This window comes from Neolamprologus multifasciatus, chromosome 9 (assembly GCF_963576455.1).
Source record: "Neolamprologus multifasciatus chromosome 9, fNeoMul1.2, whole genome shotgun sequence".
In the NCBI taxonomy this organism is placed as follows: Eukaryota; Metazoa; Chordata; class Actinopteri; order Cichliformes; family Cichlidae; genus Neolamprologus; species Neolamprologus multifasciatus.
Window position 1 is genome coordinate 22,783,167 of NC_140447.1, and position 27,674 is coordinate 22,810,840.

The 27,674-nt window shown below is 40.8% G+C and overlaps 1 protein-coding gene across 5 annotated transcripts in view; it reads right to left on the bottom strand.

Moving 5' to 3' along the window:
* dnajc13 (dnaJ homolog subfamily C member 13) overlaps positions 1 to 27,674 on the bottom strand; it is a 35,021-nt gene that overhangs the window by 1,501 nt on the left and 5,846 nt on the right. For 2 of the 5 annotated variants that reach the window (XM_085172125.1, XM_085172129.1), the window contains exons 3-56: positions 21,607 to 21,682; positions 21,133 to 21,282; positions 20,697 to 20,738; positions 18,902 to 19,102; positions 18,581 to 18,787; positions 18,323 to 18,418; positions 18,110 to 18,201; positions 17,108 to 17,274; positions 16,203 to 16,282; positions 15,935 to 16,104; positions 15,805 to 15,837; positions 15,012 to 15,111; positions 14,509 to 14,616; positions 14,200 to 14,355; positions 14,021 to 14,077; positions 13,807 to 13,928; positions 13,548 to 13,623; positions 13,279 to 13,374; positions 12,004 to 12,144; positions 11,030 to 11,047; positions 10,009 to 10,091; positions 9,455 to 9,608; positions 9,137 to 9,240; positions 8,882 to 9,041; positions 8,738 to 8,800; positions 8,098 to 8,199; positions 7,238 to 7,342; positions 6,685 to 6,887; positions 6,477 to 6,561; positions 6,217 to 6,371; positions 6,054 to 6,099; positions 5,812 to 5,966; positions 5,485 to 5,686; positions 5,279 to 5,394; positions 5,022 to 5,100; positions 4,788 to 4,923; positions 4,476 to 4,660; positions 4,256 to 4,330; positions 4,029 to 4,148; positions 3,536 to 3,931; positions 3,317 to 3,430; positions 3,107 to 3,223; positions 2,835 to 3,012; positions 2,654 to 2,745; positions 2,466 to 2,565; positions 2,291 to 2,365; positions 2,068 to 2,180; positions 1,795 to 1,964; positions 1,655 to 1,697; positions 1,412 to 1,585; positions 1,143 to 1,322; positions 881 to 1,021; positions 657 to 800; positions 475 to 574 (exon numbers count right to left, since the gene is read on the bottom strand). In XM_085172125.1, coding sequence (XP_085028251.1) covers positions 475 to 574; positions 657 to 800; positions 881 to 1,021; positions 1,143 to 1,322; positions 1,412 to 1,585; positions 1,655 to 1,697; positions 1,795 to 1,964; positions 2,068 to 2,180; positions 2,291 to 2,365; positions 2,466 to 2,565; positions 2,654 to 2,745; positions 2,835 to 3,012; positions 3,107 to 3,223; positions 3,317 to 3,430; positions 3,536 to 3,931; positions 4,029 to 4,148; positions 4,256 to 4,330; positions 4,476 to 4,660; positions 4,788 to 4,923; positions 5,022 to 5,100; positions 5,279 to 5,394; positions 5,485 to 5,686; positions 5,812 to 5,966; positions 6,054 to 6,099; positions 6,217 to 6,371; positions 6,477 to 6,561; positions 6,685 to 6,887; positions 7,238 to 7,342; positions 8,098 to 8,199; positions 8,738 to 8,800; positions 8,882 to 9,041; positions 9,137 to 9,240; positions 9,455 to 9,608; positions 10,009 to 10,091; positions 11,030 to 11,047; positions 12,004 to 12,144; positions 13,279 to 13,374; positions 13,548 to 13,623; positions 13,807 to 13,928; positions 14,021 to 14,077; positions 14,200 to 14,355; positions 14,509 to 14,616; positions 15,012 to 15,111; positions 15,805 to 15,837; positions 15,935 to 16,104; positions 16,203 to 16,282; positions 17,108 to 17,274; positions 18,110 to 18,201; positions 18,323 to 18,418; positions 18,581 to 18,787; positions 18,902 to 19,102; positions 20,697 to 20,738; positions 21,133 to 21,282; positions 21,607 to 21,682 — 6,653 coding nt within the window. Of the gene's footprint in view, positions 1 to 114; positions 220 to 474; positions 575 to 656; positions 801 to 880; positions 1,022 to 1,142; positions 1,323 to 1,411; positions 1,586 to 1,654; positions 1,698 to 1,794; positions 1,965 to 2,067; positions 2,181 to 2,290; positions 2,366 to 2,465; positions 2,566 to 2,653; positions 2,746 to 2,834; positions 3,013 to 3,106; positions 3,224 to 3,316; positions 3,431 to 3,535; positions 3,932 to 4,028; positions 4,149 to 4,255; positions 4,331 to 4,475; positions 4,661 to 4,787; positions 4,924 to 5,021; positions 5,101 to 5,278; positions 5,395 to 5,484; positions 5,687 to 5,811; positions 5,967 to 6,053; positions 6,100 to 6,216; positions 6,372 to 6,476; positions 6,562 to 6,684; positions 6,888 to 7,237; positions 7,343 to 8,097; positions 8,200 to 8,737; positions 8,801 to 8,881; positions 9,042 to 9,136; positions 9,241 to 9,454; positions 9,609 to 10,008; positions 10,092 to 11,029; positions 11,048 to 12,003; positions 12,145 to 13,278; positions 13,375 to 13,547; positions 13,624 to 13,806; positions 13,929 to 14,020; positions 14,078 to 14,199; positions 14,356 to 14,508; positions 14,617 to 15,011; positions 15,112 to 15,804; positions 15,838 to 15,934; positions 16,105 to 16,202; positions 16,283 to 17,107; positions 17,275 to 18,109; positions 18,202 to 18,322; positions 18,419 to 18,580; positions 18,788 to 18,901; positions 19,103 to 20,696; positions 20,739 to 21,132; positions 21,283 to 21,606; positions 21,683 to 27,674 lie in introns of all 5 variants that reach the window. The other 3 variants (XM_085172128.1, XM_085172127.1, XM_085172126.1) reach the window with 3 other exon arrangements.

A 27,674-nucleotide genomic window follows, 5' to 3' on the forward strand; every position in this document is an offset into this window, starting at 1 on the left:
AATGAATTATTTTCAGTGTGAGTAAGATGAAATGGGTGGGAATGGAGAATGGCATGTGCAGCCAGGATGGAGGTAAAGAGGAAAGGAATGACGGTAGGAGCCAGGACGGTCTACCTGCATCAGAGCAAAAGAGAGGAGGGCTGTGAGGGCCCAGTTCAGGAGTCTAGAGCCCACCTCGCAGTGGGCTGCTGGCGGCCAGGAGAGAAGGAGTGGAAACCCCTGAGGAGGAAATGTGGAGGAAAAAGAGGAAGGGAAGGGCAGAGCCAGGAGGTTATAGGACAGCTGGGTTTAAGCACAAGTGAGGAGTCAGCCATAAGGTGTTTTGCCTTTTTAGGGTAAAGCAAAGCATTAAGATTCATCATCAGCTCAGAGAAAGATGCAGAAGACTTACCTTTTAAAGCACTTTATATTTTAACAGTTTAGCTTGTTATTCAGGTCAATCACTCTTCTAATATGTAAAAAGGAAAACTTTACCTGTCAGGTAACCTGCAGTCTGAGACTCTGAGATGAAAAGATCGTGTTTCTGGTCTTTGAAGGCACTCCATACTGAAGACTTTGCAAGAATTTCATTCACCTATGGAAAAAAAAACAAGCAAGAGTTCAAATATTTGATTGTTAAATAAACAATCATACCAATCATAATAATTAGATCATACCTGCTCTCCATACTGTAGACTACGAGTCATGGACTTCAGAGCTTTAACTATCTGGGCCTTAGTAGCTGAAGGGTTTTCTAATGTCTCCAGGCCGATTCCTTCCAGTAATTTCAAGAGGTATGGAACCAGCTCCACCCTCAGAGCCTGTTAAGTTGTTATAGAAAGTTCCATTAAGGACACATGAAACATAGTGAGGGATAATAACAGCAAGGGTGACAGTGCACCTGAGCAACTAGGTCTGTCTGCTCCTTCTGGAACATGCGGTTGAGAGCTTCACAAGCCAATCCAGCCATGTCCGCCCGAACCTTCATCCCTGTCATCAGAGGGCCAATAGTCTCCAGAGAAGCCATAGACCGTACACACAGCTACACGAAACAAAGCACATCTTAGTTGATGTGGGTGAGGTGTCACTTTTACATAAAAAATTTAAACTGGCTTAAGATGGTTCTGATTTTTTGTAGTCTTGCATTAAAATGAGTTTCTTACCTCATTATCTGAAAGTACATGGATGAGGCGGATGGAGCTCTTGGGCACGGCATTGTTCTTGTGGTTGAGTGCCGCCAGGATCCGAGGCAGGTGGCCCAGAGGAGGGACCTGGTCGGCCAGCTGGCACTGTGTGCTGAACAGACAAACTGCCGCCGTGGTAACCGTCTCCAGGGCCTCACCCTGCAGAAGATAACAGAATAAGACAGAAAAAGTCTAACTTCTGCATTCACTAGAAATTTGCACTGTTGTTTCTCAGTTAGGAAGCTCACATTGGGATTGTTCTTCTCCAGGAGCTCAGTCAGGGTTTCCAGAAGTGACACCAGGAACTCTCGAGGCTTGCGTAGCACCCACCCAGGCTGAGCAATAAAGATGCGCAAGAATACTCCACCGACTTCAAGCTCGCCCTGTCCGGCCCCATAAGCCACTGTGAAGTCTTCTGGCAACTGAGCACACAGATTAGGAGTTTAGTTTCACATTCATAGTTCCATAAAATAATGACTTCTCATACTTACTTTCCAGTTCACATCAGGATTATCTTTCTGCTGTTTAAAGTGCCTGGAAAAGATTTAAAGTGATTTAGTACAAGACATAAAACATCCTATTAGAGTGTCTAACTATTCTTTATCTGGTTAAAACAGTGTTTGTCACATACTCAAGCATCATCTCCCGGACAGTAGTAGACACTTTCTCCCTTGAGCTGTCATTCCAGATGAGCTCAGGGTTTTCGTGCGTTCCCTCAAATATGTGAACTGCTGCCTCAGCATTGTCCCGCATGGCATCCATGAATACACCAGGGAGGAAGCGCATCAGTGTCAGACGCACCTAAAAGAGTAAAAGTGAGTTGACGATATGTTGCGACGCATCATAAGATAAAAGGGAGAGCAGAGTGATTAAGTCTTTTATTTATTTTTAACTCCAATCTGACCTTTGGCCCAACCAGCTTGTCTGAAGTCATCTTTGAGAAGAGCTCTGCAGTCTGTGTGCGAACCTGGGGGTGTGTGCAATTACAGAAGAGGTCCAGCAAATAGATCAGAGCACCTGCAGGACATAAAGATTAACAGAAACATCTGTGATTCAAAATTCAGATAAACGTAGCCAGCAATCACTAAAAAACAAACAACAACAAAAACAAACAGTAGAACACTGACCTTTGGCCATTGCCTCTTTGACGATCTTTGTGTTAGACGTGAGTGCATAGAGGGTTTCCAGCACCATTTGCCTGCCTGAAGGACACAAAGGAGTATTTCAATGTGTGAAGATGCATTACAGGGATAGGGAGAAGAGGAAAGACAAAGAGTATGACAGTCAGTTGTCTTTTCTTACTGGAAGGAAGTGAGTGCAGCAGCACCAGAAGGTTGGACAACACCAGAGATTCAGCGATGTTGCTCACACACTCTTGATTTGATGTCACTGTATTCACAACCTGCAGAAGACACCAATATGATAACAATCCAGGGATTCTGGGATTCACAGTAAGTACATGTAAGAGATCAACAGGTCTTGGGTCCTACCTCCAAAACCAGCTGTTGCACTCTACCAGCTCCATGAACCCGCAACAAGGAGAAGAGCAGCTTGAAGTGACCGATGCACTCCGACTCTGATCCTGTAATTACACAAAGAGAAATACTTAGAAAGAAGCTCCAAACTCACAGCACTTAAATAAACATAACCTCAGTCAGTCTCGAAGCTCACCAGGGTTGTTCTTGATGACATTACGGAGGGCCTCTAAAGCCATCTCAGCAAAGCGAAGCCTTTCAGCGTGCTGCTGGGACTCTACCTTGTTACTCTGACTCATGGCCAGCAGAGTGTTGAGGTACTGAGCCTGGGAGCCAACATAGTCCAGCAGACTGGCTGCAAATGCTTTTGGGTACTGAAGACAGAGATTGTAAAACAAGTTACTTATGGATTACTAAAAGTCCAAACCTGAATTTGGTCCTAATTGTCTAATACTTTCTTCTCCTCACCTCCAGTGGAAAAGATGGCTGTTCATTGTAGACTCGGACAAAAATCTCACCCACTATGAGCTCCTTGCTGTGATCACTGAACACAAACTCAGCACCAAAGCTTTTATCATTTTCTCCCTGCCAAGAAACCAGAGAAGTTGTGTGATTCACTACAGTTTTGGATCATTTATTGCCAAAGGCAGTCTGAAAGCACTTGTAAGTCATTCCTACTCTTTTAATGTTTCCCTCCTGCTGACTCTCTAGGAACTCCAGCAGCTCGGCTCGTGTCCCATTGTTCCAGATCAAGTAGGGATTCTCCGAGTTACTGTTCAGCAACTTCAAGACCTGAACGCAAAAAAGAGAAGTTTGCTTTGAGCACAGCATTTGGCCTCTGCTCACTGATGCTTAGCAACGTCCATTAATGTCTACTTAGCAACATATTCAACTGACCTCAGCGGGAGATGTCGTGCCAAGCTTCCTTGAGATGTATGGAGTCAGCATGGCTGCTAAGCTCTTTCGGATAGTGGGGTTCTCTGGAGGCGTACCCTCTATGCCATTGGTCTCTGAAACAGGGTTGTTGCCATCAGGGCTTTGTGGCGTTGGTGTGTAGCCTGCCAGACGGCTCAGGGCTATGAGGCTAAGTTTGGCCAAGTTGTTAGCGACCTCCTGCTGGTTTGTGTCCTGACTAGCCTGCACGCCACTCTCCTCTAGAGTGTAGTCGTAGTTGAACAGATAGACCAGCAGGTGCCAAAGCACACCAGCATGGTACAGATGGGTCTGTAGGAAGAAATCCACCGCAAAGGAGCTGACGCACTGAACCGCCAGGGCTGCAGTCTTTGAGAGACCCTGAGAGGAAGCAAAAAAATTGGAAATTGCTATTTTTAGTTCAAACTGCTGAAAAGAAAAAGAAGAATAAAGCACACAGAAGATGCAAGACTCTGACCTTTCCATAGTACAAGATGTGACAGAGGTCTCGGATGATATTGGGCATTTCGATGATTTTTTCCCTGCATTCCTCAAACTGAGCTGCTACACTGTAGCACTTACAGATGTGCCCACACACCTGTGGTACGATTGGCATTTAGAAAGCGTGATAAAATGACAAGATCAAAATGTGCACATACAGAAATGTGACTACAAGGAAAGGGAAATCATGTGTTATGTCATCACCTGTACAGCCATGTCATCAGGCTTGCTGGACGCAGTTAATACAGCGACACACCGAGACAGAGCCTCCAACAATATCTGAATAAAAACAAGCACAATTTCATTATTCACATACCAAAGTTTCTCCACATGCCCCAGCATACTTACACATAACTACATGAAGTACATTTTTTATTTCCCTTAAACTGCCTTAAATTTCACAGCTTTTTAAGACGTTTAATACCTCAATGCCGTTGTCCCGTCGCAGCTCCTCTGCATTAAGAGCCGAGCAGTTTACAGTGTGGAAGGCGAGTTCGGCAGCAGCCGGGAGAAGAGGGGACGTTTTTGAGAAAAGCTGATTATCTTCTGTCTCCATTGTGATTGTTTTGATGAGCATGGGATAACCAGCATATTTGTAAGGCTCCAGTTCTGAAGAAGTAGTGAAAGAAGCAGCATTAGCTGAAGGACTGCAGCTGAAGGAACTCTCACTCTCTCTTCTTGCATGCTGCGAGGCTATGTTTTACAGGAGATAGAATAAACAGCAATAAAAACAAACCTTGTTTATGCCGGTTGAACAGGATGCTCTGGGCTTTGAGGATGAGAATGATGTTTTCTGGGTCGGGGCCATCCACGATTCGCGCAGTCTTTGTGCAGAGGAACTCATAGGCTTTGTTAACTTTTTCAAACATATCCTAAAACACATTAAAAAAAAAGTTGCTGAAATCAAATTCATAATTACTTTTAACCTTAGCAAAGTCATTTTTGTAGAGCTGGTGATGACTGTACGCACTCTGCCCTCTGGGTTTTTGTCAGGATGGTACTTCTGTGCCAGCCTGAAGTAGGCTTTCCTGATTTTACTCTCTTCGTGCCTAAAGACAAAAAGCCAAAAAAAGAGGGTGCATTTAATGACAGCAATTCAAAGCATTCTCTATATATCTATACATCTCTCTATATACCTATATCTATAAATATCTATATATAGACATCTATGATTATAGAAAAAATGTAATGCATGTAGCCTGCTACTTTGAAAACAACAACACTCACTGCCCCTGTCCTTTGGGGAGGTTGAGGACTTCATAGGCATCGTCCACAGACATTGAAGGAGGTTTCTTCTCCACTTCCCTCTTCCAGGCTTCAAGAGTGTCTTTAAGCAGCTTCACCTGAAGGGACAATCAAATCATAATATTTTTAAAAACCAAACATTTCAAACACAAAAAAGAAAAAGTAGAAAATTTTCAATATTGACGTACAGCATCTCGGATAGGCCAGTCAGGGAAGCGGGTGCTGTCACACAAATGTCTGAGGTAGTAGATGTTGCAGAAGAGCTCATTGTCCAGCTGAGGGAAGCTAATGACTGGGATGGGACAGTACTGGTAAAGGGCCCGCGTGTTGCTCTGCAGCCTGGGGCTAAAGTCAGCAACATGGGCCGCTATCTTCTCTATCATCATCCGCCTGAAACAGAATTCAAAAAGAAACTTTTAAAACTCTCAGAAACTAGACAATGTCTTTTATTGATGCACTTATCTTTACATGATCTTTAAGTAAGCTAGTTATGCAAGACAGAGACTACTTCTCACCTCATCTCACTGCTCCAAATTGCCTCAGGCGTGTCAAATTCTCCCAGAAAAATCTCAGAGAATCGCTCGGCCTCGTAGTTCTCCAGATAACACACCATGGCTTCAGGCAACACAGGTCCCAGAACACTACGCTGCACAATGTCCTGACCCTTAGACTGTAAAGACAGTGCAACAGGTCAATGCCATTTTCAAAAGGATATAAGATTCAAAGGATATCTATTGTAAAATATAAGGAACTTCACCTCCTCTGATTTGAATGCTTGTTTCAGATGAGTGTACTTCAGGAATCTGAAGACATCAGACAAAGATCACAGACATCAGTATCAACACTACATACATACACAAAACTGTTATAAAACTCCCTTCTGGAAAAGATTTTGCCCGCTGACTGTGTCGTGCTTTCACCTTGCCACAGGAAGCACGTTGGAGCCTGTGTACATCATGATGAAGAAGAAGACACCAGTCAAATAGAGACGCTGCAGGTTGGGGTTGTCCTGCATCACCAGGTACAGAACATTGGCCACCTTTTCCACCAGAATGGGGTCAAAGGTTAAGAGCAGCTGCAGAGGACAAAGACAAGCAATGAAAAGTAAGCATTTTATTCAGTTTGGTGATGAGTATGATCTGGTCATGTGACACAACTTCAAGACGAATTGTGCAACTACCTGGACAATGTGTGGGAGACAGGCATTGTCAGCAATCATCCTTTTGATCTTAGGTAAAGGACGGATAATGGCATTGTCTTGGTCCCTGAATAAAGAAAAACAATTAATAAATCCTACTGTATATAATACATAAAATAAACTTGTAAAAGAGGACAGGTGGTTTATTTGGTGCTCACACAACCATAGAGACAATTTCAATGGGTCCCACCTGCTGGGATAGTACGAGCACATTGTGATGAGCATGTTAAGGATGAGGGTGGCCAGGTCAGACTCATTCATCACTGCCTGCCCTGTAGCCAGGAGGCACCACTTCAATTGAGGAATGGCCTGCAGGGGGCGCCATCCGTCCATCCCCTGAGCCCAGCAGCGTGTCTTTGCTGTCAGCACACCTGTACTCCAAAACTCCTGCATCTGAAAAAGATAAATAAAACACAATGGTGTGCAAAAATAGAAGCTGAAAACTAAGCAACTCAAAACAAAGACAAAACCACACAGAAATAAATGTAGACAGCTGCATGAGATCAACAAAAATGAACAAAATGTTGCACTGCAGTAACTGAGGTAATGCACTAATGTTATATGAAATTAAATTTATTTAATAATTGTACTTTGTTTTATTGATTTAACACAAATGATAAAAACTTGGACTGATGGGATGTTTTTCAGTTCACTGAATACTGTGGCATTTTCTTCTCTGTATAAAATGACTTTACAAATAAAATTGAAGTAAAATTCTAATGTTTTAATTTTTAATTACAAACCTCCTCAAAGCTGAAAGGTCCTCTTCTCTCCTTGTCTGCATTACCAAAGTACCACTCCTTCTCGCTTTCCCTCTTCATATCTGGTGCTGCCTCCAGCACGTTGCTCTGTGGAAATTGAAGACATCCTTTGAAACTGCGCAAACATTAGTTACGCAAGACTCAATGCCATTTTAATTCATCTGAAAACATGTGGCTGTGCAGTTGAGCTCATCAAACAAATTAGAAAAATGCTACAGCCCTGTTTTAACAAGTGTTGACCTCTGGGGCTGAAGAAGCTGACGTTAAAGTGCTAAAATGCCATTCTCTCTGTAGGCGACTTGTAGATGGTTCCAAAAATGGAGTCAATCCCAATTTGCATTTTTACAAAGCCTTTTCACAGCCTGCTACAAAAATATTTGTCCTCTATGGATACTCTCCTCCTTCATAACAACTCTAAGGGAATAATGGAGTTAGGGGCACTACTGCTTTCATTGACTGGTGTCACAAAGCCTGCTGGAGACAATCCCTCTGTGCTAGGCTTAACTTCTGTTAACTCAAGTCTGTGAACTAAACCTCGACCCTGTGTGCTTGCTTTTTTGACCATTTCATTGAAACTATAAGAAATAAGGTAGCTTCTTATGTGGCACAGCCAGTCTGTTACTGAGCACTTATAATCATGTATGTGCATGAGCGCATCACACCCATACATTTAGACAAGCAGCTTGATAATCATGCTCGACAGTGGTAACTAGTCCACCTTCTTGTTTAAATATGGTTATTTCTGGCACAAAAAAGACTACTGTGGCATCAAAAGTCAGAATCTAAAAACAAAACGAAGTACAAACAGAAACCAATTAGCCTCTTTCTTTTTTTTCTTTTACCTGTAGCGGCACGGTAGCTCTGCTGGTATGCAGATGTGCCAAAGTGAGCAGGTCCACCAAAATACGAACTCCATTTGAGTCCATGACATCCTTCACGTTTTTCTATAGAAGAAAGGGGAATTGCACAAGACACTATATAATGTGGATTGCACAACACTGGACATTATATTCCTCATTTCCAGTTAATATTTGTACAGCTGCTGTTATTGTGTGTATATATATATTTATATTTCTTCATACATTCTTATATATTTCTATACTGTGTATTTTGCTGTACAGTTATTTTATTTTCAACTTTAATTTATATATTTTATCTTATTCTTCCCAGTTAAATTTACCCTTTACCCTTCATTCTAATTTGTGTTGTACAGTTATCTCATTCTTAACTTAATTTTTATATTTTATTTTATTTTATTCCTTCCTGGTTAAATTTACCCTTTTTTATTTTCATATTTATTTCCTATCTTATGCCTTCTCTTTTTTTCTTTAGGTCACGAGCAGTTGTCCAAGCATTTCACTGCATATCGTACTGTGTATGACTGTGTATGTGACAAATAAAATTTAAAATTTAAAATTTAGAAAAAACAAAACGATGGGTTAAATTAGCATGTAACGCAAAGAGACTAATTGTATAGCTTACCTTGTGGAGAATGAGCTTGTAGAGGAAGAGTATGAGTCTGTCTCTTTCCAGTCTGTCTGTACACTTTAATGACAAACGTGTGTTAGATTTCAGGAGTAATTAAACAACACAAAAGCAGAGTGAAATGAGTTTGCCAGCATTTACCCGGTCCAGCATCCCCACGATGTATTTTGTGTCGGTGAAGGGGCCGATCTCTTCATAGCACTTGCCATAGACTATTGCGAGTGCCTGCAGGCACAGGCACTTCATTGTAACTTTGGGTGTAAGCAAAAAGCGGTGGTAGAGCTCGTTGAAGAACTCGTATCTGAAAACACAACGAAGGGGAAGCATGACTCCTCTTTATAGATTTGGGAGTGAATAATGACATAGGCGTAGCTCGCTTGGAGGTTAAAATCTTACGATCTCTTGATAGCACTCGATTCTTCGTTTTCGTCCTCCTCAAGCAGCAGTCGCAAGTAATAATCCCCAATTTTTATCTCATCCGAAAGGCACTCATATTTCACCTGTAACAAAAAAATGACACATAGGAGCACGGATTTGAATAATGGCATGTTTATCTGCATACCACTGGAATAAGACTGGATTACAATATTCTGGTTTTACCTTACAATCTACAGTTTTCTTGTGATTTAAATATTATACAAGTTTACTGTAAAATAATTTTCTAAAGTAAATGACAGCCCAGAGACTGAACCGTACTAGTAATTGAGCACAAACCTCAAACTCCTGATGGTTCCAGGAGATAACTGTGGCACTGCCCAGCTCGCGGTCCACGCCAAAGGAACGCATCTCCCCCTCCAGGGCATCGCGAAGTTCCTCCCTTGTTTTAAAGTTCCAGATGAGGTTGGATCGCGCATGGTCAAGCTGGAATCTTAATGAAAAAACGAGACGAGACGCTTGATCATGCCCTTTTAAAAATGTAAGTGGATCATACCAACAAGCCAAGCTTTATGATGCCTACATACAAGAAATGGAGTTCCTAACAACGTTTTAACGTGTCCACATATAAACTTATTTGCTCATCACTTCAAAGATGACAGCTGGCCACTAATAACCATTCTAAGCTCTGGTTGTGTAACCGATATTTCACTCAACAGTGAAAATTCTGCCCACTTCACATGGCCAGTGGTTATTTCTCTACATTACTGCTTGTTACTTCCTGTGTGGGCGCCCCTTTATTGTGCCAATACTGCGCAATAAAGTACAGCAAAAGAAGGTCCCATACTCACATCTGATTGCAATTTTGGGTTACCATAGTTAGAAATTTCTACCTGTAGTAGAAGAGCTCCCAGTTTGCTTCAATCTTTATCCTCTGCCTCCTCTTTCTCAGGATGACAGGTTTTTGGTTTGGATTCTGAAATTAAACACAAAGGGACATCTTTGTAAGGTATTCCACATTATTCACAGACTTCAGTGTTTGCTCTGTCACATCACAGCACACAGAGTGGTAAAGATAGCGACAACATGAGCAACATTTTAGACAGAAAAGAATAATGAAGTGAAATTCAATGAATGGATAATAACATGTTGGGGTGGGGGTTTTTTAGAATGGAGGAAGTCAGATATTAGAAAAATTAAACACAAATGTTAAAAAAAACAAAACAAAACAATGAACCGTACAAACACAGAATAAAAGAAACACAAAAAACCAAGGTGGGATCCCAAAGTTGGGTGTGTTCAGTAATCCTTGCTCGGAGAACCAGGTCTGTGGCATGTTTACGCTCTACATACCTATGTGAAGCTAATTTATGGTTTCAAAATTATGAACACAGTTCTCATGCATTTGATGAGTGCCTTTTCACAGCACTACCTCCAACTCTGAGTTTCATAATACAAAACATTGTAGTTTAAGTGCTAGAAAGGATAACAACAATTTTTCTGAAATTTCATCAAGGATATTAAAAAACACTGCTGCATGGGATATTTGTAAAGGCCTTACTGTGTGGTCATTATTTATTGATAACTAAATATGATGGTAAGCATATATATAGCTACAAGCATACTTATAGCTGCAAAGATCCAGTTCAGCCTGTGCTCCACCCTGAACATGCCCTCTGTTGTCAAAAGGAGAAGAAAAGACATGACGTGCTCTTTCATCACACGTTTTTCCTGGGTTCTATTTTAAGACTCCTGGAAATCCCTTTTGGATGTCAAGATGCGACTGCCCGACTAAATAACACGAAACAAAACAAAAACACGCCTGATGGGTCTCGTGAAGATGAAAAATGGTTTAATCGAGAGAAAGAACATGGAGAGAATGGAAAAAGGATCCCATTGGTCAGTCCTACTTACCAGGTTATTTCTGTCCTGCTGCAAATTTTGACAGCAGAGAAACCACACAAGACAAGGGGAGGGTGGAGTGGAGACACACAGAGAGATTATTGTTCCTCAGATCAAACAGATGAATTGCAGCTAAAGGGTCACAGATCACGATGCTACTAATATACAAAGTGAGAGACATAAACGTTACAACTAAATCTGTGATTTAGTGGATGACTTTACACAAGATTTCTGTAGTACTGCATGACTAATTATGTAGTTATACTCAATTGAAAAACAGTAACAAATCAAAAAATAAAAGGGTGGCCGTGATTCACAGAGGAAGAAAACCAATCACTGTATTTTTCTGCTCAGTAAATCTGGGGTGATTATCATGCAGCCAGAGAAACAGAAAGAGAAGAAACGTGACTTCATTTTATTTTTAAGGGAGTCTTGATTTAGAGTGCACAAAGAGCAGGCAATACCTGATATAGCATGGTGGCTGTCACCACCAATCTTGACCCACCCAAACATTTTTTGGGTGTACAAAAACAAAACAAAACACCTATTTGTGTTCAGACTGAAACACCACGCATCCAAACAGAGGTTTTCCTTAAGAGTAAGCGGTAACCCTTTGGTCGCATTCTGCACCTCGCCATACAAAGAGTCAAGCAAAATTTTCTCCATACCTAAATAAAAGATTTATGGCAAACACATATGAAAGGAGCACAAGCAGTGTATAGAGCACATATTTTTCAAAGAAAGGTCAAATGTGATTGCACCAAAGCTCTAACTGCCATACATGCAAAATACCAGCAGCAAGTGGAAAGTCTGCCATTGAGTTTGTCTTTGGATTCTGCAGCACTATTCAGCATCAGCACGAGAATAAAAAAAGATGAAAGTTAAAGCAACCTGAGCAGAACACACTTGCAGCAGCAGCTCTTTTGATAGCTCAGAGGTTAAACAGCCATGAAGTCTTTTTACAAATTAAAAGATATCATTCTCACCTCCTTCTGGGCTATGCCCATTTTATCTCTCCAGTGCATCAGCACGAGATCAGCTTTCTCCTTGGCAAACTTCTCCACTTCTTTGGCTGCTTTGCCTGCTATCCGCTGCCATTCAGGCACCTTGTTTCGATTCAGCTGGTCCTGTGGGAAACAAAGATATAAAAACAATTACAGATGGCAAACATTTTATTTTTTACTGACTCTATTACTAGGGATGGGTACCGGTATCCGGTGCCATGATGGCACCGGTTCTGACATAAACGGTAGTAACCAGACCGGAAAGCAGCGCACATTTCGGTGCTTTTTTTTTCCTGAGCTGTGATACACTTTAGATTCTAGCCAATCATTTTACGTTTCCGAGGATAGCAGGCGGGTCCAGGTACGTACGTTCTTTTAGAGCAGAGCTACAGAGTAAAAATACCCAAGGCGAAGCGGTCAAAAGTCTGGCTGTACTTCACAGCAAAATATGCAAACTCAGCAGCCTGCAACAAGTGCTTTAAGCTGATACTGTGATACTGTCAAAGAAGGTAACACCTCAAATCCGATGAAACACCTGGCGACGCATAGCGTTTTTTTTTTTTTTTAAAGCCGAGAAATGCGCCGTATTTGATAGCTTGCTGCAAGACCTCACACTGTGCACATCTACTGCGGGTGGGTTGCCTGTTATCGGACCTGGAGTTTGCAACATCCCCCAAAAACCCAAAGAGTAGAGTCCTGGCCCCTAGCCCTGCCAGTGTAGCGGAAATGATGACGGATGATGATGGCAGCAGCAGCCGTTCTTCTCTGCGTGAGTAGCTTAATGTTGTTCGTGTGTAATTTACGTTGAGTAGGCTAACCACATTATTATATTAATGCACGTAAGGTGAACTAGCAAACACCATCATAGCTACATGCGGCTGTCTTCTTGTTTGATGGCAGATACTCCCTTCACCCTGGCCAAAAAGGCTAAAATGACCAAAGAAAAAGTGGAAAACAGCTAAACATGAGAGGTTTTTGGACAAAGTTTGTGTTTTTTCCATTGTTTAAGCACTGCTTCCAGCCAAGAGTGATACCATATATCCCCCATAGCTGCAGAAAAGGCTAACATTGTTATCTTTTTGCAAAAAAACAGCCGAACATGAGAGGTTTTTGGACCAATTTTGTGTTCTCCATTCTTTAAGCACCGTTTAAGCACCGGCACCATTTCAAAAGTACCGGTTTGGCACCGGTATCGGATAAAACCTAAACAATACCCATCCCTATCTATTACATTAAGGTGCATGTCTGTCCACATACTGTAGCGATTTTCAAGTTGTCACGGACGTGCATTCTGTCCACATCTTTCTCTGGGACAGGGTCAGGACTGTCCAGGTATGCCAAAAGGCCTGTTGGCTACAAGCACAGAGATGAAAAAGGCGGAATAAAATAAATGAAGACTTTAAACAAGCTACCTCAGCTGCCAGCAAAAAGTACAGGCTATTACCATCATCACACTAAAAGCTTCTGGCATGAGTATTGGAACGGCATCAATTTTTCTTTTTCCTAAGAGTCTGAAATCGGCTTACCAGTATCCTCTTGAGAAGGTTTATTGCTACAGGGTTCTCTGCTGTCCACAGTCCCACCAGGTGACGACTCAGTTGCCTGAGAAACATCATTTATTGGCAGATATTTATCACCAGTAACAAGTAAAATTCTGTCCTATGATGTTTATCTGCACAGATTTTTACTGAAATACAAATACATTAGAGGAAAAACCTGCAGCAAAAAGATAAGGAAAAAAACTACATTACTATGTATCAGTGTTCATGTTTACTGAGATCAGACCTGTTGGTAAGCATCCGCTGGTCTGTACTAATGGTGAACAGAGATGTGTGCAGATGTCTTGGCAGTGCCCCTTCACTCAAGGCCAGCTCCTGCATCTTTGTGGCTATTTCCTTGTCTCCCTCCTGAATGTAAATAAAGCTTAGTTGGTTATAATCATAAATCCTGAGGCGTAACACATCCAGACGTCACTGTATAGCACCTACAAAAGACTTACCTCAATAATAGCTTTCATCACAAGACCTGCTCCCTTCACTATAGCCATAGAAGGATGCTAAAGAAACGAACATCACCATTCAATATATTTTACATTTTTGTCTTAATCAGACTAATTGTTGACAATATTCCTAATTTACTTTCCTCTCCATTTAGTTTCTTGCTTCTCAAGTTACCTACCTGGAATAGCTTGAAAAGTGTTCGCCCATTAGAGGCGACCATCTCAAGTAGCATGTCAAACTGCTGCCCCTCAGTGGTTTCACTGTAGGGGGCGCAGAGTGCAAAGGTTAAAAAGTCCAACAAAGAGCTGATGACCAAAGCTCCTGTTCCATGGTCCTGGAAAATATGAGGAAAAAGAGAAATAACATCAGAAACATAGTATATATGATGTGATTTTTTAAATACAAAAAGTTATGAATGTCCTTGTATGCCTGAGCTTCAGAAAAAAAGGGGAGAAAAACAGCTTGCTGACAATAAAAAGACATGTACCACATTAGTAATGAATTTTTCAAGAAGGTTTTCAAGGAACTTCTTGGAGGACAGCAGTGAGGCCTTGTTCAGCTGCTCCTGCCTCAGGTCATAATCATCATGCATCGGCTGGAGAAAAAGATCAAAGAAAAAAAAAAATCTCAGTCAAACCTCAAACTCCATATCCCTGTACAGTCATAGCAAAAAGAAAGTGCACCCTCTATCAACTCTAATTTTTTTATGTACCAGGACACCGTGAAAAAAAAACATCTGGTCTTTACAAAATTTTAAATTATTTAAATGTTGTGGAGGAATGTTTGCTCACTCTTCTTTATAGCATTGTTTCAATTCAATGAGCTTTACGGGCATTTGTGTATGCACAGCTCTCTTAAAGGCCCGCAGCAACATTTCAATCACGCTAAGGTCTGGACTTGTCCAAAACCTTGTCCTTAGACTTGAAAGATGAGTGCTTTCTTTTTACCATGGGTATAAATGTTTGACATCTCCATACTTAGGTGACTTACACACATAAGAGCACAGAGCATGTCTATAGCAGCATGTGTCACGCCATTGTTGTTCCTTTTTAAAGCTTTTACCGTCTTTACTCCCAACTTTTCCCTGAACCTAAAACACACAGACAAATTAGCAGATTTAAAAACACAACTAAACATTCAACGTAAAGTTAACAGAAACAGTATTATTTTTGTGGGTTTGTTTTTTTTTTACATACATTATAAAAACAGGTCTGGGGTTGGATACACAAAGAATTCATTGCTTCAGAGGTGGCTTGTTGTTTCTCATGCTTTTCAGCCATCTTTCAGGAAAGAGTTTATTGTTTATTTAGCACGTTGTGTGTATTGTGAATCTGGCAGGGAAACACCAAGCTACGCTAGCAATGAATCTTTCAGGATAACCAATTCTGGCTCATTTGCTTCACAGGGAACAAGGAATATACAGTAAATACAGTTCCTCTCATACATCTCAGTGACCCCGGAAGACTGCAAGGCTCCTGGCAATACAGAAATGTAAAGATCAGAATGACCGAAGCGGATAAAGGGAGAGAGATGAAGGCGCAAAAATGAGAGGAGGACATGGGGATGGTGGAAGGTCAAGACAAATCGAGGCAGACAGCTCGACCGAACAGAGTGAAGCAACACAAACTCCCTTTAGAAGTGCTCATCGTACAGCCTGAGATGAAAGCAGAACAAAGATAAAAGAAGAAGGCTGATAGACAGCTAGGACAGACTGTGGAAAAAGATCAAGAAGGATATAAAATACAGAGAAAGGGCAGACTGAGATGTATGGATTCATATTTACGTTGCATCTGTGAGTCCAGACCCTTGACCAGACCTTGGAATGACAGAGCATGCCTGTTACCAGCAGCTCAAATGTATACTTTCAGCAAGTAAAAGGAGATGGGCAAAAGTACATATATGGACAATCTTACTTTGGCAGCTGGGTGAAAGCTTGAAAGCCAGCCTTAGATGCCACCAAGCGTCGTATGGCCTGAAAATGACTTTCCAGTTCAGTATTAAGACCCGGCAGCTCTGTATCCTGGCTTAAAAGAGCCAGGATGGCATTGTTGATGAGCTTCTCTTTGTTCTCAGAGAAAAGACCCTGGAGAGAATGAAAAAGGAGACGTACAAAGAAATTACTGTGACTCCTGTTTAGGCAAATGCATAGAGATTGATCATACAGAAAATAAATCCACTCACATCTTGGGTTACTGCATGCAGCACTCCACTGTAGGATATGTTGGCATTGAATCTGAATACTGCATCTGCAAAATTTCCATCTAAGCAAAGGGAAAAGGGAGGAAGCAATGTTAAAGAAATTAATAGGATGTGCTGTCTGACCAAACAAAAGTGTGTCTGTCTATCTCAGCAGCAACGCTGGAAGTCTGGTGATCATAGAGAGCCGGGTGAAAACAAGAGTAACCAGAGCACTTTTTCTCACAATCGCTCCATGGAGATGTTAACAGTGTCGTCCTCGGTTGTACAAATAACAGTGATCAGAAAAACCAAAGAAATAAAACGGACTCAATCACAGTGGGACGCCAGCGTGAATACAGGGATGCAGGTTCAAGTTAGAGATAATGTGTGACACACGCAAAACCAACTATCTCATTTTGGAAAGGCGTGAGGGACGGGAGGGGCATGTGATAAGCAGTTTGGTCAGGGTACGTTTTACAAGGTCTGTGTGGCTGTACTTAAGTCAGTGCGCCCCAGGGTGGCTGTGGCTACCATGTAGCTTGCCATCACCAGTGTGTGAATGTGTGTGTGAATGGGTGGATGACTGGTTGTGTAAAGCGCTTTGGGGTCCTTAGGTACTAGTAAAGCGCTATACAAATACAGGCCAGGCCATTTAACCAGCACCGCGTGGTGCTGGTTTTTAACGTCATGTATAATAATTCTGTTAAAATTAAGGGGAAAAAATGTAATGTCAATTACATTTTTCATAAGAATGAAAGAGGTTGAGGAAAATATCACCAGTGCCACCGAAGAAGCACCACTTACACTACTGTGTAAAATATTAACATTTAAATATGACTGTAAAGCAGATCAAAAAAAAGATTCATGAATTTGTATCAAATTTTATGAGACAAAGGGGTCTGACTCACTGGGAGGTGCTGCCAGGAACCTGAGATGCAAACTCTCCACCTCTTCATCCACAGGCATGCTCAGTAGCCCCCATCTCTGTCCTCGCTGGGTGGGAGCCATCTTGACACACACATCTCTGTTGCCTGATGCTCTGACTCCATCAAGTAAGCTGGCTAACAGGGAGTCCCTACAAGCGCACGTACAGACAGACTCAGCAAAATGCACTAATGATCAGAGGGAGTGGCACCGGAAAAATACATTAACTTAGAGATCACGGATAGAGAACATGGATCACACATAACATCATGGCCACCTGATTAATATTGTGTTGGGCCAACTTTTGCTGCCAAAACAGTCCTGAAATGTCGAGGCATGGACTCCATCAGACCCCTGAAAGTGTGCTGCGGTATCTAGCACTAATATATTAGCAGCAGATCCTTTAAGGTGGAGCCTCCATGGATCGGACTCGCTTGTCCAGCACATCCCACAGATGTGCGATTGGACTGAGATCGGGGGAATTTGGAGGCCAAGTCAACACCTCCAACTCCTCGCTGTCCTCCTATTCTGCCACCTTTCTATCGGAACAATTTGAGCTACAGAAGGTCATCTGTTGGATCAGACCACACCGGCCAACCTGCACTGCTGGGCTCCAGGCCTCGAGGGCCGGTGTCCCTGCAGGTTTTAGATGTGTCCTTGGACCAACACAGCTGATTTAAATGGCTAAATTAGCTCCTCAACATGTCCTGAAGTTCTCCAGAGGCCTGGTAAGGAACTAATCATGTGATTCAGGTGTGTTAACCCAAGGTGAGATATAAAACCTGCAGGGACACCGGCCCTCGAGGCCTGGAATTGCCCACCCCTGCACTAGAAGGTGCTATGATTAAGAGATAATTAATGTTATTCCCTTCTTCACTTCACCTGTAAGTGGTCATAATGTTATGCCTGATCGATGTGCCATTACGGTTAAAGAGAAAAAAATTCTAACTGAAGTTTAGCGTGACAAAAAACACTGTCGAACGTACCTTTCTGTGGAGGAGAACTTCCTGATCTGACCTCGGATAAATTCTACAGTAAACACCTGAGGATTTTCCACATCACAGATGAGAGCAAATATCTGAGGGGAGATGAGACAGAGCAAGAATGACCAAAAGAGAGTGGGAGGGGATAGTTTATCCTAATAATATATAATGAAGCAAAAAAAAAAACCCAAAAACAGACTTTTTGTTAAGGCTCACCTCTCCAAAGGGTTTGATGGTGACTATGTTGTACGAAGCGGGGTCTCTCTCCACTAGACACGTCTCTGTCAGGGCCAGGATGCGCTTAACGGGCTCCTGGAAGAGACAAAAAGCACAAACATCTTAACATGAATGATACTCTCAAAAAAGCAGCACATTTTTCAAATAAACTAGAAACCTAGTCAATTTTTGCATAGAATGTTCACAACCACCACCCTACAACAATGAGAAGAGCAAAATAAAGCAGAGCGTTCTCACCGGATGTCGAGGGGTGATCTTCTGCACCACAAACTCTGCTAGGGAAGTTATGCTCTCGTCTGAGCTGTATTTCCCCAACCTGTCTGTCATGAAACCCTCAAAAGTTAGAGCCTCCTTCCTCAATCGAAGAGTGATGCCAATAAAGTTCCCGGCATGCTCTATGGCACTGCGAATGATTTCATCTCGATGCTCTGAGGCAAACAGATGCTGAAAGAAAGGAAAATGAAGGTGAAGAGAAACTTGCTCATATGTTATTAAAGAAATAATGAATTTTTAAAAAGCTCCTTAATATACAAAAACACAAACTTTATGAACACATACCAGTCTGCTGAAGCCCCCGTAAAGGATGCAAAATCCTCCCTGGTAATCGGAGACCTCGACAAAGCCCTCTACATTTCGGTAATCATAGGAACACACCACTCGGTTAGTGTGGGGGTCGATCTGGTCGATGCCGCCTGGTGTCACCTCTAAACTCACAGGCTTCCTTGTATCACTCCAGTGGTGCTTGTAGCAATTGTAGCGCTGCCAAGAATGTGACACATGTGTTGTAAGACATTGAATATAATGACCCAACAATGGTACACCTACACTATATGGACAAAACTGGGCCACAACTCTTAATCTTTGAATTGTGGGTGTTTTGATTCCCATTGCTACTGCTGCATAAAATCAAGCAGCTAATTTACTCATGCATTCTGCCTTTACAAACAATTGTGAAACAATGGGTTGTTTCAAAGAGCTCACTGAATTTGAACATGGTACTATTACAGCATGCCACCGTTGCAAAAAGTCATTTTGTGAAATTTCTTCCTTCTTAGATATTTCATTATCAGCTGTAAGTGGTATTATTGCAAACTAGCGGCATTTAAGAACCACAGCAACTCAAAGTGGCAGACCACATAAGGTTACAAATTAGGGTCACTGAGTGCTGAGGTACACAATGTGTACAAGTCGCCAACGCTCTGTTGGCAAACTGCAGAGTTCCAAACTAGGGCTGCTCAATTAATCGAATTTTAATCACGATTACAATCTGGGCTTTCAACGATCATTAAAAATGACTGAGCCGATTATTAGCCCCTCCCTCGTGCTTTACTCTCGCGCTGCTCCGTGTGGCAAATCGAGCGCACCTCTCTGCATTTCGAACACGTGTCACAACAATTAAGAGCAGCGGTCCCCAACCTTTTTTGCGCCACGGACTGGTTTATGCCCGACAATATTTTCATGGACCGGCCTTTAAGGTGTCGCGGATAAATACAACAAAATAAAACTAGTACCGGTACCGAAAAAAAGAAAATTTATTCATAACACACATGAAAAGACCCAGGAAAACCGAGTAAACGATAAAAACGATAACAAAATAACGCTGAAAACCAATAAAACCCTGAAAACTATACATTTCACAACTGAGCCTCAACTCTCGCGGCCCGGTACCAAACGACTCACGGACCGGTACCGCTCCGAGGCCAGGGGGTTGGGCACCGCTGATTAAGAGGACCTGAGGGAAGCTCGGAAAGCTAAGCAGAAGTTATTTGGAGAGGAGAGTGACTGCTGTTGGTTGAAAAGAGAGGTAAAAAAAAAAAAACTTCAGTGGTGTGGAAACATTATGGGTTTGCGGAGTCAGACGTGGATCAAGTAGACATAGTGTGTAAACTTTGCTACAGTGTCGTAGCTGCACCACAGAGCAATACTGCAAAGTTCACTAAACATAGATGTTTACATTTTTCATTCATTTTTTATATTGCAAACATTTGCACTATTATTATTTTTTGCACACTATTTTATATTATTTTTTGACAATCTTTAAAGTCATTATTCAACACATTGTTATTGTTAAATAAATATCGTCAAATAATCGAGATCTCAATTTCAGTGAAAATAATCGTGATTATCATTTTTGCCATAATCGAGCAGCCATATTCCAAACCTCATCTGACATTAACATCAGCACATAAATTGTGCACCAGGAGCTTCATGCCATGTGTTTCAGTGGCTGAGAAGCTCCTGTAGGTTTGACGTGTGGGTGGCAGTACTTCTGTACATATAAATGTATATTCAAACTTTCATTTTGATCTTTATTTTCTCTCTTTTTTTTTTAAGCACAAAAATAAATACTCACCCTTCCAGTTATCTTCCCCTCAGAAAACTCTGTTCTGAATCGCTGTGAATAAAGAATAATAAGGAAGTCAACAGTGTGCAACCTTACACAGCTAACTGTTGAATCATTAATGACTAATAATTGTAAAACACAACTTCAACGATGGAAAAATACAACTCCTTCCATAGGAAATACTTGTTGCTGCTTAGTTCAGCATAATGACTTTAATTCTTTACAAGAACAACAGTTCCAATGATTCATATCTTTGCACAACACTGACAGCACATCAAACGTTGTGAATTCCAAGTGTTGCATTTCTAAAAAAGTGCATTGCACATTAAGTGACCTTGTTAAGACACTACAGCTACAATAGGCTACATCAAAACACCTCAGTCAGGATGTAAAGTCTAATCAGTCAATGGTGGTATTATAGTACTAGCCATGTGTTTATCCTCACCAGCGCTTCTGTGAGCAGCTCTGTCCGGTGCTCTGTTGAAAACTTGAGCGTTTCCGACTTCTTGCCGCTGCCTTTACGGAATGTGAGGCTGAACTCTGTGCCCTGACCTTTTCCTACCGGGCCAATACCGCAGATGTCTCCATAAGTCCACTGCAGACATAGACAGTGAAAATACAGGATTAAACACATGTTAAAGCATCAAAAGACCAGTTTTAAAAAGTTTCCAAGTGCTTCCAAATGTACAAGAATCATAAAGATAAATGTCTTATAAGATGCAATAATGCAGCAGTACAGCAGGATCAAATTTTGTGCACCGATAAACACAGAAAAATATATTCAGAGCTGTGATACTAAACCGTTTAGTAAATGTGGGCCACAAAGTGCCAAGAGCAGCACATCCCACAAGCATCTGTGAGGCACTGGTGGTAGAAGAAGAGGTTCATACATCATGAGGGCGTTCTCATTCATACTGACCTGATTTGTTACTTCTAGCGTGGTTGGGTTGTAAGTGGTAATGCCATGTGTCCCCACTGAGAAGACTCGCTTGTACCTGGAACACAGAGATGGAATGAGTCAGAAACATAGCCTACCCATCACCAACCACACATCGAAGCAACACCTACACCAACCCAGGCAGTCACATAATATTCGCTGAGAGTGTGGGGAACAGGGCGAAAGTGTGGTGGTTTTTTATTATTATGCGAGATCCTGATAATCTTGACAGCCTTGAAAAGAACCACATTAACTTATCTTAAAATTCCCACTCCGTTACACGTGAGAGGGTTAGAATAATGTGAAATGAAAAGCTTTATTTTTGGCCCTCTGTAAGCCAATGACGACTCAACCAAAAGTAACTTTATAAAGACTGGGTTACCTACGGGCATCAACCATATTCAGGTTGGTTAGGTCAGTTGCCCTTTTCCCCAAATAGGAATACAGGATACAGCAGCATGATTTCCCCATACCATTTGGGTTGCACTTCATTCCACTCCTTCAGGGAACGGAAGTTATAATATAGTCACAACATTGTTTTCAGGTGTTTTGTGAGTCACAGGAAAACCTTAACTCCTAACAGTATCAAGCTTCACTGGCCCTATACGACAGTGAACGTGAACAATGTGTAGTTTACACACTGCCTTCAGTGGGTTTTGAATTTTGTCTGTGTGAGTCATCAAGGTTCCATACAAAACAGTGAGGCAAATTTTGGTTATTCATTGAATTTTAGGGCAGGTTTGTGCATAGGCAAACACAGAATGCATTTAAATTTTAAGGGAAAATCCAGATAAATCTCTTTAAATCTGTGATGCAGGGATTGGGCTCGATATAGGGCATGTCACGTCTAAGCGCACGTCCTCCGAAATCGCTTTTGTTCTAAGAATATTATCTGACATATTACAACAAAAGGTTACAACCTTTTGTATCTCAGCAATTCTGTGACGACTCATTGTTAAATAGTGATGAAAACACAAATTCATGAGAAGTTATGAGTGGTGCTTTCTAACATAAGAGGAAGGAAGTGCTGAATTCTGATTTCTCAGTATTCTAGTATGTTACACTGACAGTGTGCACACGTCAAATGTGGCAGATCAATATGTGCTTGGTTGGACTTTTTTGGCAACAGCAACATTTTCAGCTGTTTTTGCCCAATTCATACATTTTCATTTTTAAATTAAGTTATTTATGCTGTGTTTATTAAGAGAAAGTTAGAGTGCAAACACAGCGTGTTTACATATAAATTGTACCTGGTATCGATGTGCTTTCCAAAAGTCTTGAGCTACCCTTATTCCTGCATATTTTGCTTTTAACACAGGAAATGGGTGAAGAGACTAATTTAAACCTGCACACATACATGGAAATACACCACATAAGAAAAAAGAGTTTGTACAATTCTAATGACCTTTAAAGTCCATATTTGGAACAAGCACCTTGATTCTTCAACCCAGCTTGAACGCTCTTAAACAAGTTTTCTTTTAATAGTTCTCTGTGTTTCTTGAAGGACATCCAAAGTTCTTCTTTGGATGTTGGCTGCCCTTGTTCCATTTTCATCACTGTGTTTTACTCATGGCTGCACATACTCACTGTCTTACTGCTCCTCTGACCTCCTATGTACATATATGCAAGGATTTGGGTCAAAAACTTCAAATCTGTATTCATCACTTCACAAGATTTGTTGTCACTGATTTTAAGTCCAGCTCTTGTGTAATCTGGAATATATTAGCCTTTACTCATCATTTTTGTACCTTACAAACGGCTTCTTGACAGGTACCTGAGAGCATTTCTGCATCTTTGATTAGGCTTCACTGAATATTAAATGGCTCAACTGAAGGGCCCAGGTCTTTGCTCATTTTTTTCAGTTTCATCAAATTTTTACAGGAAAATTACAAAAAGTCTGGTTTCTTTGAACCAAAATGTAAAGACAAGAGTGGTAGCTCAAGATATTTGCACAGTACACAGTACAGTATGCAGACTGAACATGCTGACTTAGTTCCTTTCCTTTTTGTACATCCTCATTAGGTTCCGTTAACATGAGCTAGTCCAATGAGAAAGCTGAGTAAGAGGAAGTTAATATTAGTGGTTACTTTTACATAATCCATTTGCAATTCTGTATCAATGAAATGACTAACACAAGTTGACAGGCAGTTGCTTTAGGCAATCCCATTAGGCTCAGGCTCATCCCTCAGGCTGTCCCACCCCTTCTCCTTTATATACCAATGTCATGTCCTTCTTGGGAAGCTTCACCCTTAGAAAACTATATAAATTGCTTCATCTCTCTTGACACCACTGCCTCTTTTGCATCATTATGTTATTTTAAGGAATGAAGTCTAAAACCATGAGTCTGCCCTGATCTCAGGGTTCTGGCTCTCTACATGTCTTGACCTTGGTGTCAAATGGGTGGCTTGAATTGGATGTCAGCACAAACTTTGTTAATTTTTAATTCTCTGTGGGCTGATAATTAAAAAAAAACAAAAACAATCTTGGTACAAAGGCAATATCCAGTCCTCTCTATCTGGTATACACTTGGAGAAAAAAAAAGCCAAATTTATGCCTAATTTTCTGATTTAACAATTAATTCATGTCTAAATTGAAACCGTGTTGAATAGTAGAATGTAGCTGCTAATAAATAAACTTAACTTAAACTTAAAAGAAGTTGTAGTTGTAGTTATACAACGAAATTTGTTTGGTAGCTCACAGAGGCCAGCAGCATTAAAACAAGAAACAGCATAGTAATGTAATAACCAAGTAAACGTCAATACCATTATTTTAAATGAAACAATAAAGACTTAACAAGAACTGACTTTCAGGATGAAGCATACAATAACAGGAAGAAATGAATACACAATGTAAGATGAAGTACAACTCAGATCAATTTAGGAGAGCAGATTATTAGAATGATTATTATGCAGTACTATGCAGAGATCCTTTAAAGCACTTTTGCAAGAATCCTTTAAAAACATTTTAAACATATGCTGTTGACGTTCAGATTTACATTCATACAAAGGTATGAAAATCAACTGGCCAAGACCTGGAACAATCATGTGTTTAGCCATTCATCATGGTAATAGAAGCAAAAACAGGTACAGTTTACACCACAGATATAATCACCATTCTCCTCTCTCCATTACTAAGGTTTCATAATCTTCCCATTAGGCAACTTCCTGTACCATATGTGACTGAACACTTCTCAACCGTCTCTCCTCAAAACGTGCTCCATTTCTCACAAAGACATCTGAGCTTAAGAGTTGTTAGTAAGGCAACACAAAATAATCTTTCGTACAAGACTCAACATAAACACTGGATAACAGAGAGACAGAAAGCAGTGAATAGAGTGCCTTCCAAAACTATAATACTATGAAGGGAGGCAATGACAAGACCCCAAGTATAAACACAGAATTTTAACAAAGTGAAAAAGATGCATAGCTGTACTAGCAATAAAAAATGACTGCTTTAAACTGAATAACAAAAAACAGAGATTGTGGCACTGTATTAACACACACCAAAATGATAAAACTGTAAAAACGGTGCTCACACAGCTCCTGGATGACATTTAAAATTTTAATTCCTATGGAAGCCGTAAGGACGAGCCTAGTTTTTCAAAAGACTGAATAGAGGTGCTACACTTGCAAATATAAAGCAAGCTATAAAAGAAAATCAATTTGTGTAAAAAGTCAGGGAAACATCTTAATCTAATACTCTCTAAAACTAGTCACAAGATTTGACTTGATTCTTCACATTTGATTTGACAAGCATATTTCAGTGGAAAACTCTATAGCAACAGTGAGCCAATGCTGCAACAGCTCAGGTCTACTGTGATACTAACTGTCAGAAAAGTGTCTCGGGCTAAAGTCTAACTCAAGTCTACGAGATTTTCATCACTGTTAGTAAATCTGAAACTGAATCTGAAATGTGTAAAAAAGGAAGCGGGCAAAAATACAGAAACAAAACCTTTTCTTTTTAAAAAAAAATTTCCCACCACCATCCTTGCAGAAAAGACCACAAATATTGTCTCTGGCCCAATCCCTGTGTCCACACTGGAAAGCGAATGCCTGATTTATAGTACTGTGTTGAATCCCTTAAGTAATGAGCGACATTTATGCTAGTGTGCTGGTGTGTTTGTATCGCTCTGCCATCACAAGCGAAACTGAGCCATTCACACTGAACTTTGAGAAAATCTTAAACAGTTACTTTTACTGAAATGGAGGAAGGAGAGACTCTGTGAAGAACCGGCCCTGAGTATATGGACTGTTAAAGCTATTATGAGGAAAACCTACATCTGTCTACACTGGCAGAATACAAAGTATTCCATTAGCATGTTGAGGAAGACAGATACAGTAATAGCTTAATACATTTTGTTTCACTGCAAAATCATCTTTGTGCTAATCAATAAACTGTGTTTACTACCAAACAGACCAATCACAGTGGAGGTCTGTATCACTGGGATGTACAGTTACATTTCTGGGAAGGTACACATCAGGTACAGCATATGGTACACAGCTAAGCCATAGCCTACGCTGTAGATTTACTGCAGTTCTATAAATAAAACATAAGGGCTGTCCTACTGTAATTGGTAAAGTGCATGAAGGCTCTCTTACAGACAATTTGAGCCATTTATTTATACTTTCCTTAAGTCTCTATTTCTGCAAGCTTTGCCTGTAGGAAGTCAGTTTGTAGCACAGTGCCGTTAAAAAAGGGGTTGATGGAGATGCTTTAGTAAAGTGTAAGAAAAAAAAAGTTAAACAAAAAATAGAAAACCAACCAAAAGTTATAAGAAATAATTAAAGTTCTGAGAAAAGGGTTTCATTTGAAAATGGATAATCGTATCTTCTTTATTAAATCTTTTTTATTTTATTTTTTTCCTCAACTGTGATGTTTTGGCAAAAACAAATTGATTAACTGACAATTTGTCCTTTTATTCCTTCTGTAAGGCAATTGCCCGGCATGGCAATGTCACATGACATGTCACAAAGTCTGTCTCTATCACACATTAGAGTGTGACTCTGAGGCACTCCTGTGGCAACCTGAAACAGCTTCCTCTTACTGCGGGTATTGCAATTGCATAATTAAATAAAACCGAGAACATCGTTCCTTGGCATGCTTCGTGGTGTGGCAAAAAAGTAATTAATTGGTTGGTTAAAACCAAATGGTATAAGATATTTCTCACTACCCACTAAAGACAAAAGCCACCCACAATAAAGCTGGTATAAAGCAAGATGAAAACTTGTACCCTGATGAGAATCTTTCTCTCTGCTGATCTATCAAAGCCCTGTGTGGCAGATCCTCTAAACTGCGTTTGACTTGCACCAGAGAGACTGCTCAACTCAATCTCTGGTTGTCTACGTTTTCTGTCTGAGGCACGGAAATGGGTTACACAAGCACCAGCTCAAGTTTCATTTTCATTTCTCTGTGATCACCCACTCGCATAATTCTCTGCCACCCTACTCTTAACTTTCGGTCACTTTCTCTCACTCTCCTCAGTGAGTCAGTAAGGTGACCTTCAAATGTTGACGGCAATAATTTATGTTTACAAAGGCCATTACATGTGATTCACATACTTTTCCTGCTCAGAAAACCATTCCCCTATGGATGGGAAGAGACTATAAGGATAGAAATTCCTGTTCACTAAAGCATTGACCTAATGACCTGCATTTAACTTGGGTCAGGAGGGTCGTGACGTGAGCCTTGCAAGTCCGATAAACCACTAAAAGGACCTTAAATTGCATCCTCATGTTGCTCAGGCAGAAGAAGGGTGAAATCAGGAAAAAAACACATTTAAGAACATGTAAACAGATTTTTTTAAACCAACAATGCTTATGGCTCACTGGTATGCTTTAGTTGCAGCTTGACAAAATTATATGAAATCTAAAACATCTTTTATTTTTTGTTTTAAAGCAATTTGGCTACTATATGTTGCATTTACTGTCAAATTGCAGTAGTACAAATACATTTCATTCATTTTGCATGAAATGCCCTGCCTAACCTCACAGTTACTCCGTTTCAAAATAATCCCAAACATGATCATATTTATTTTTTACCACAACTTCAAA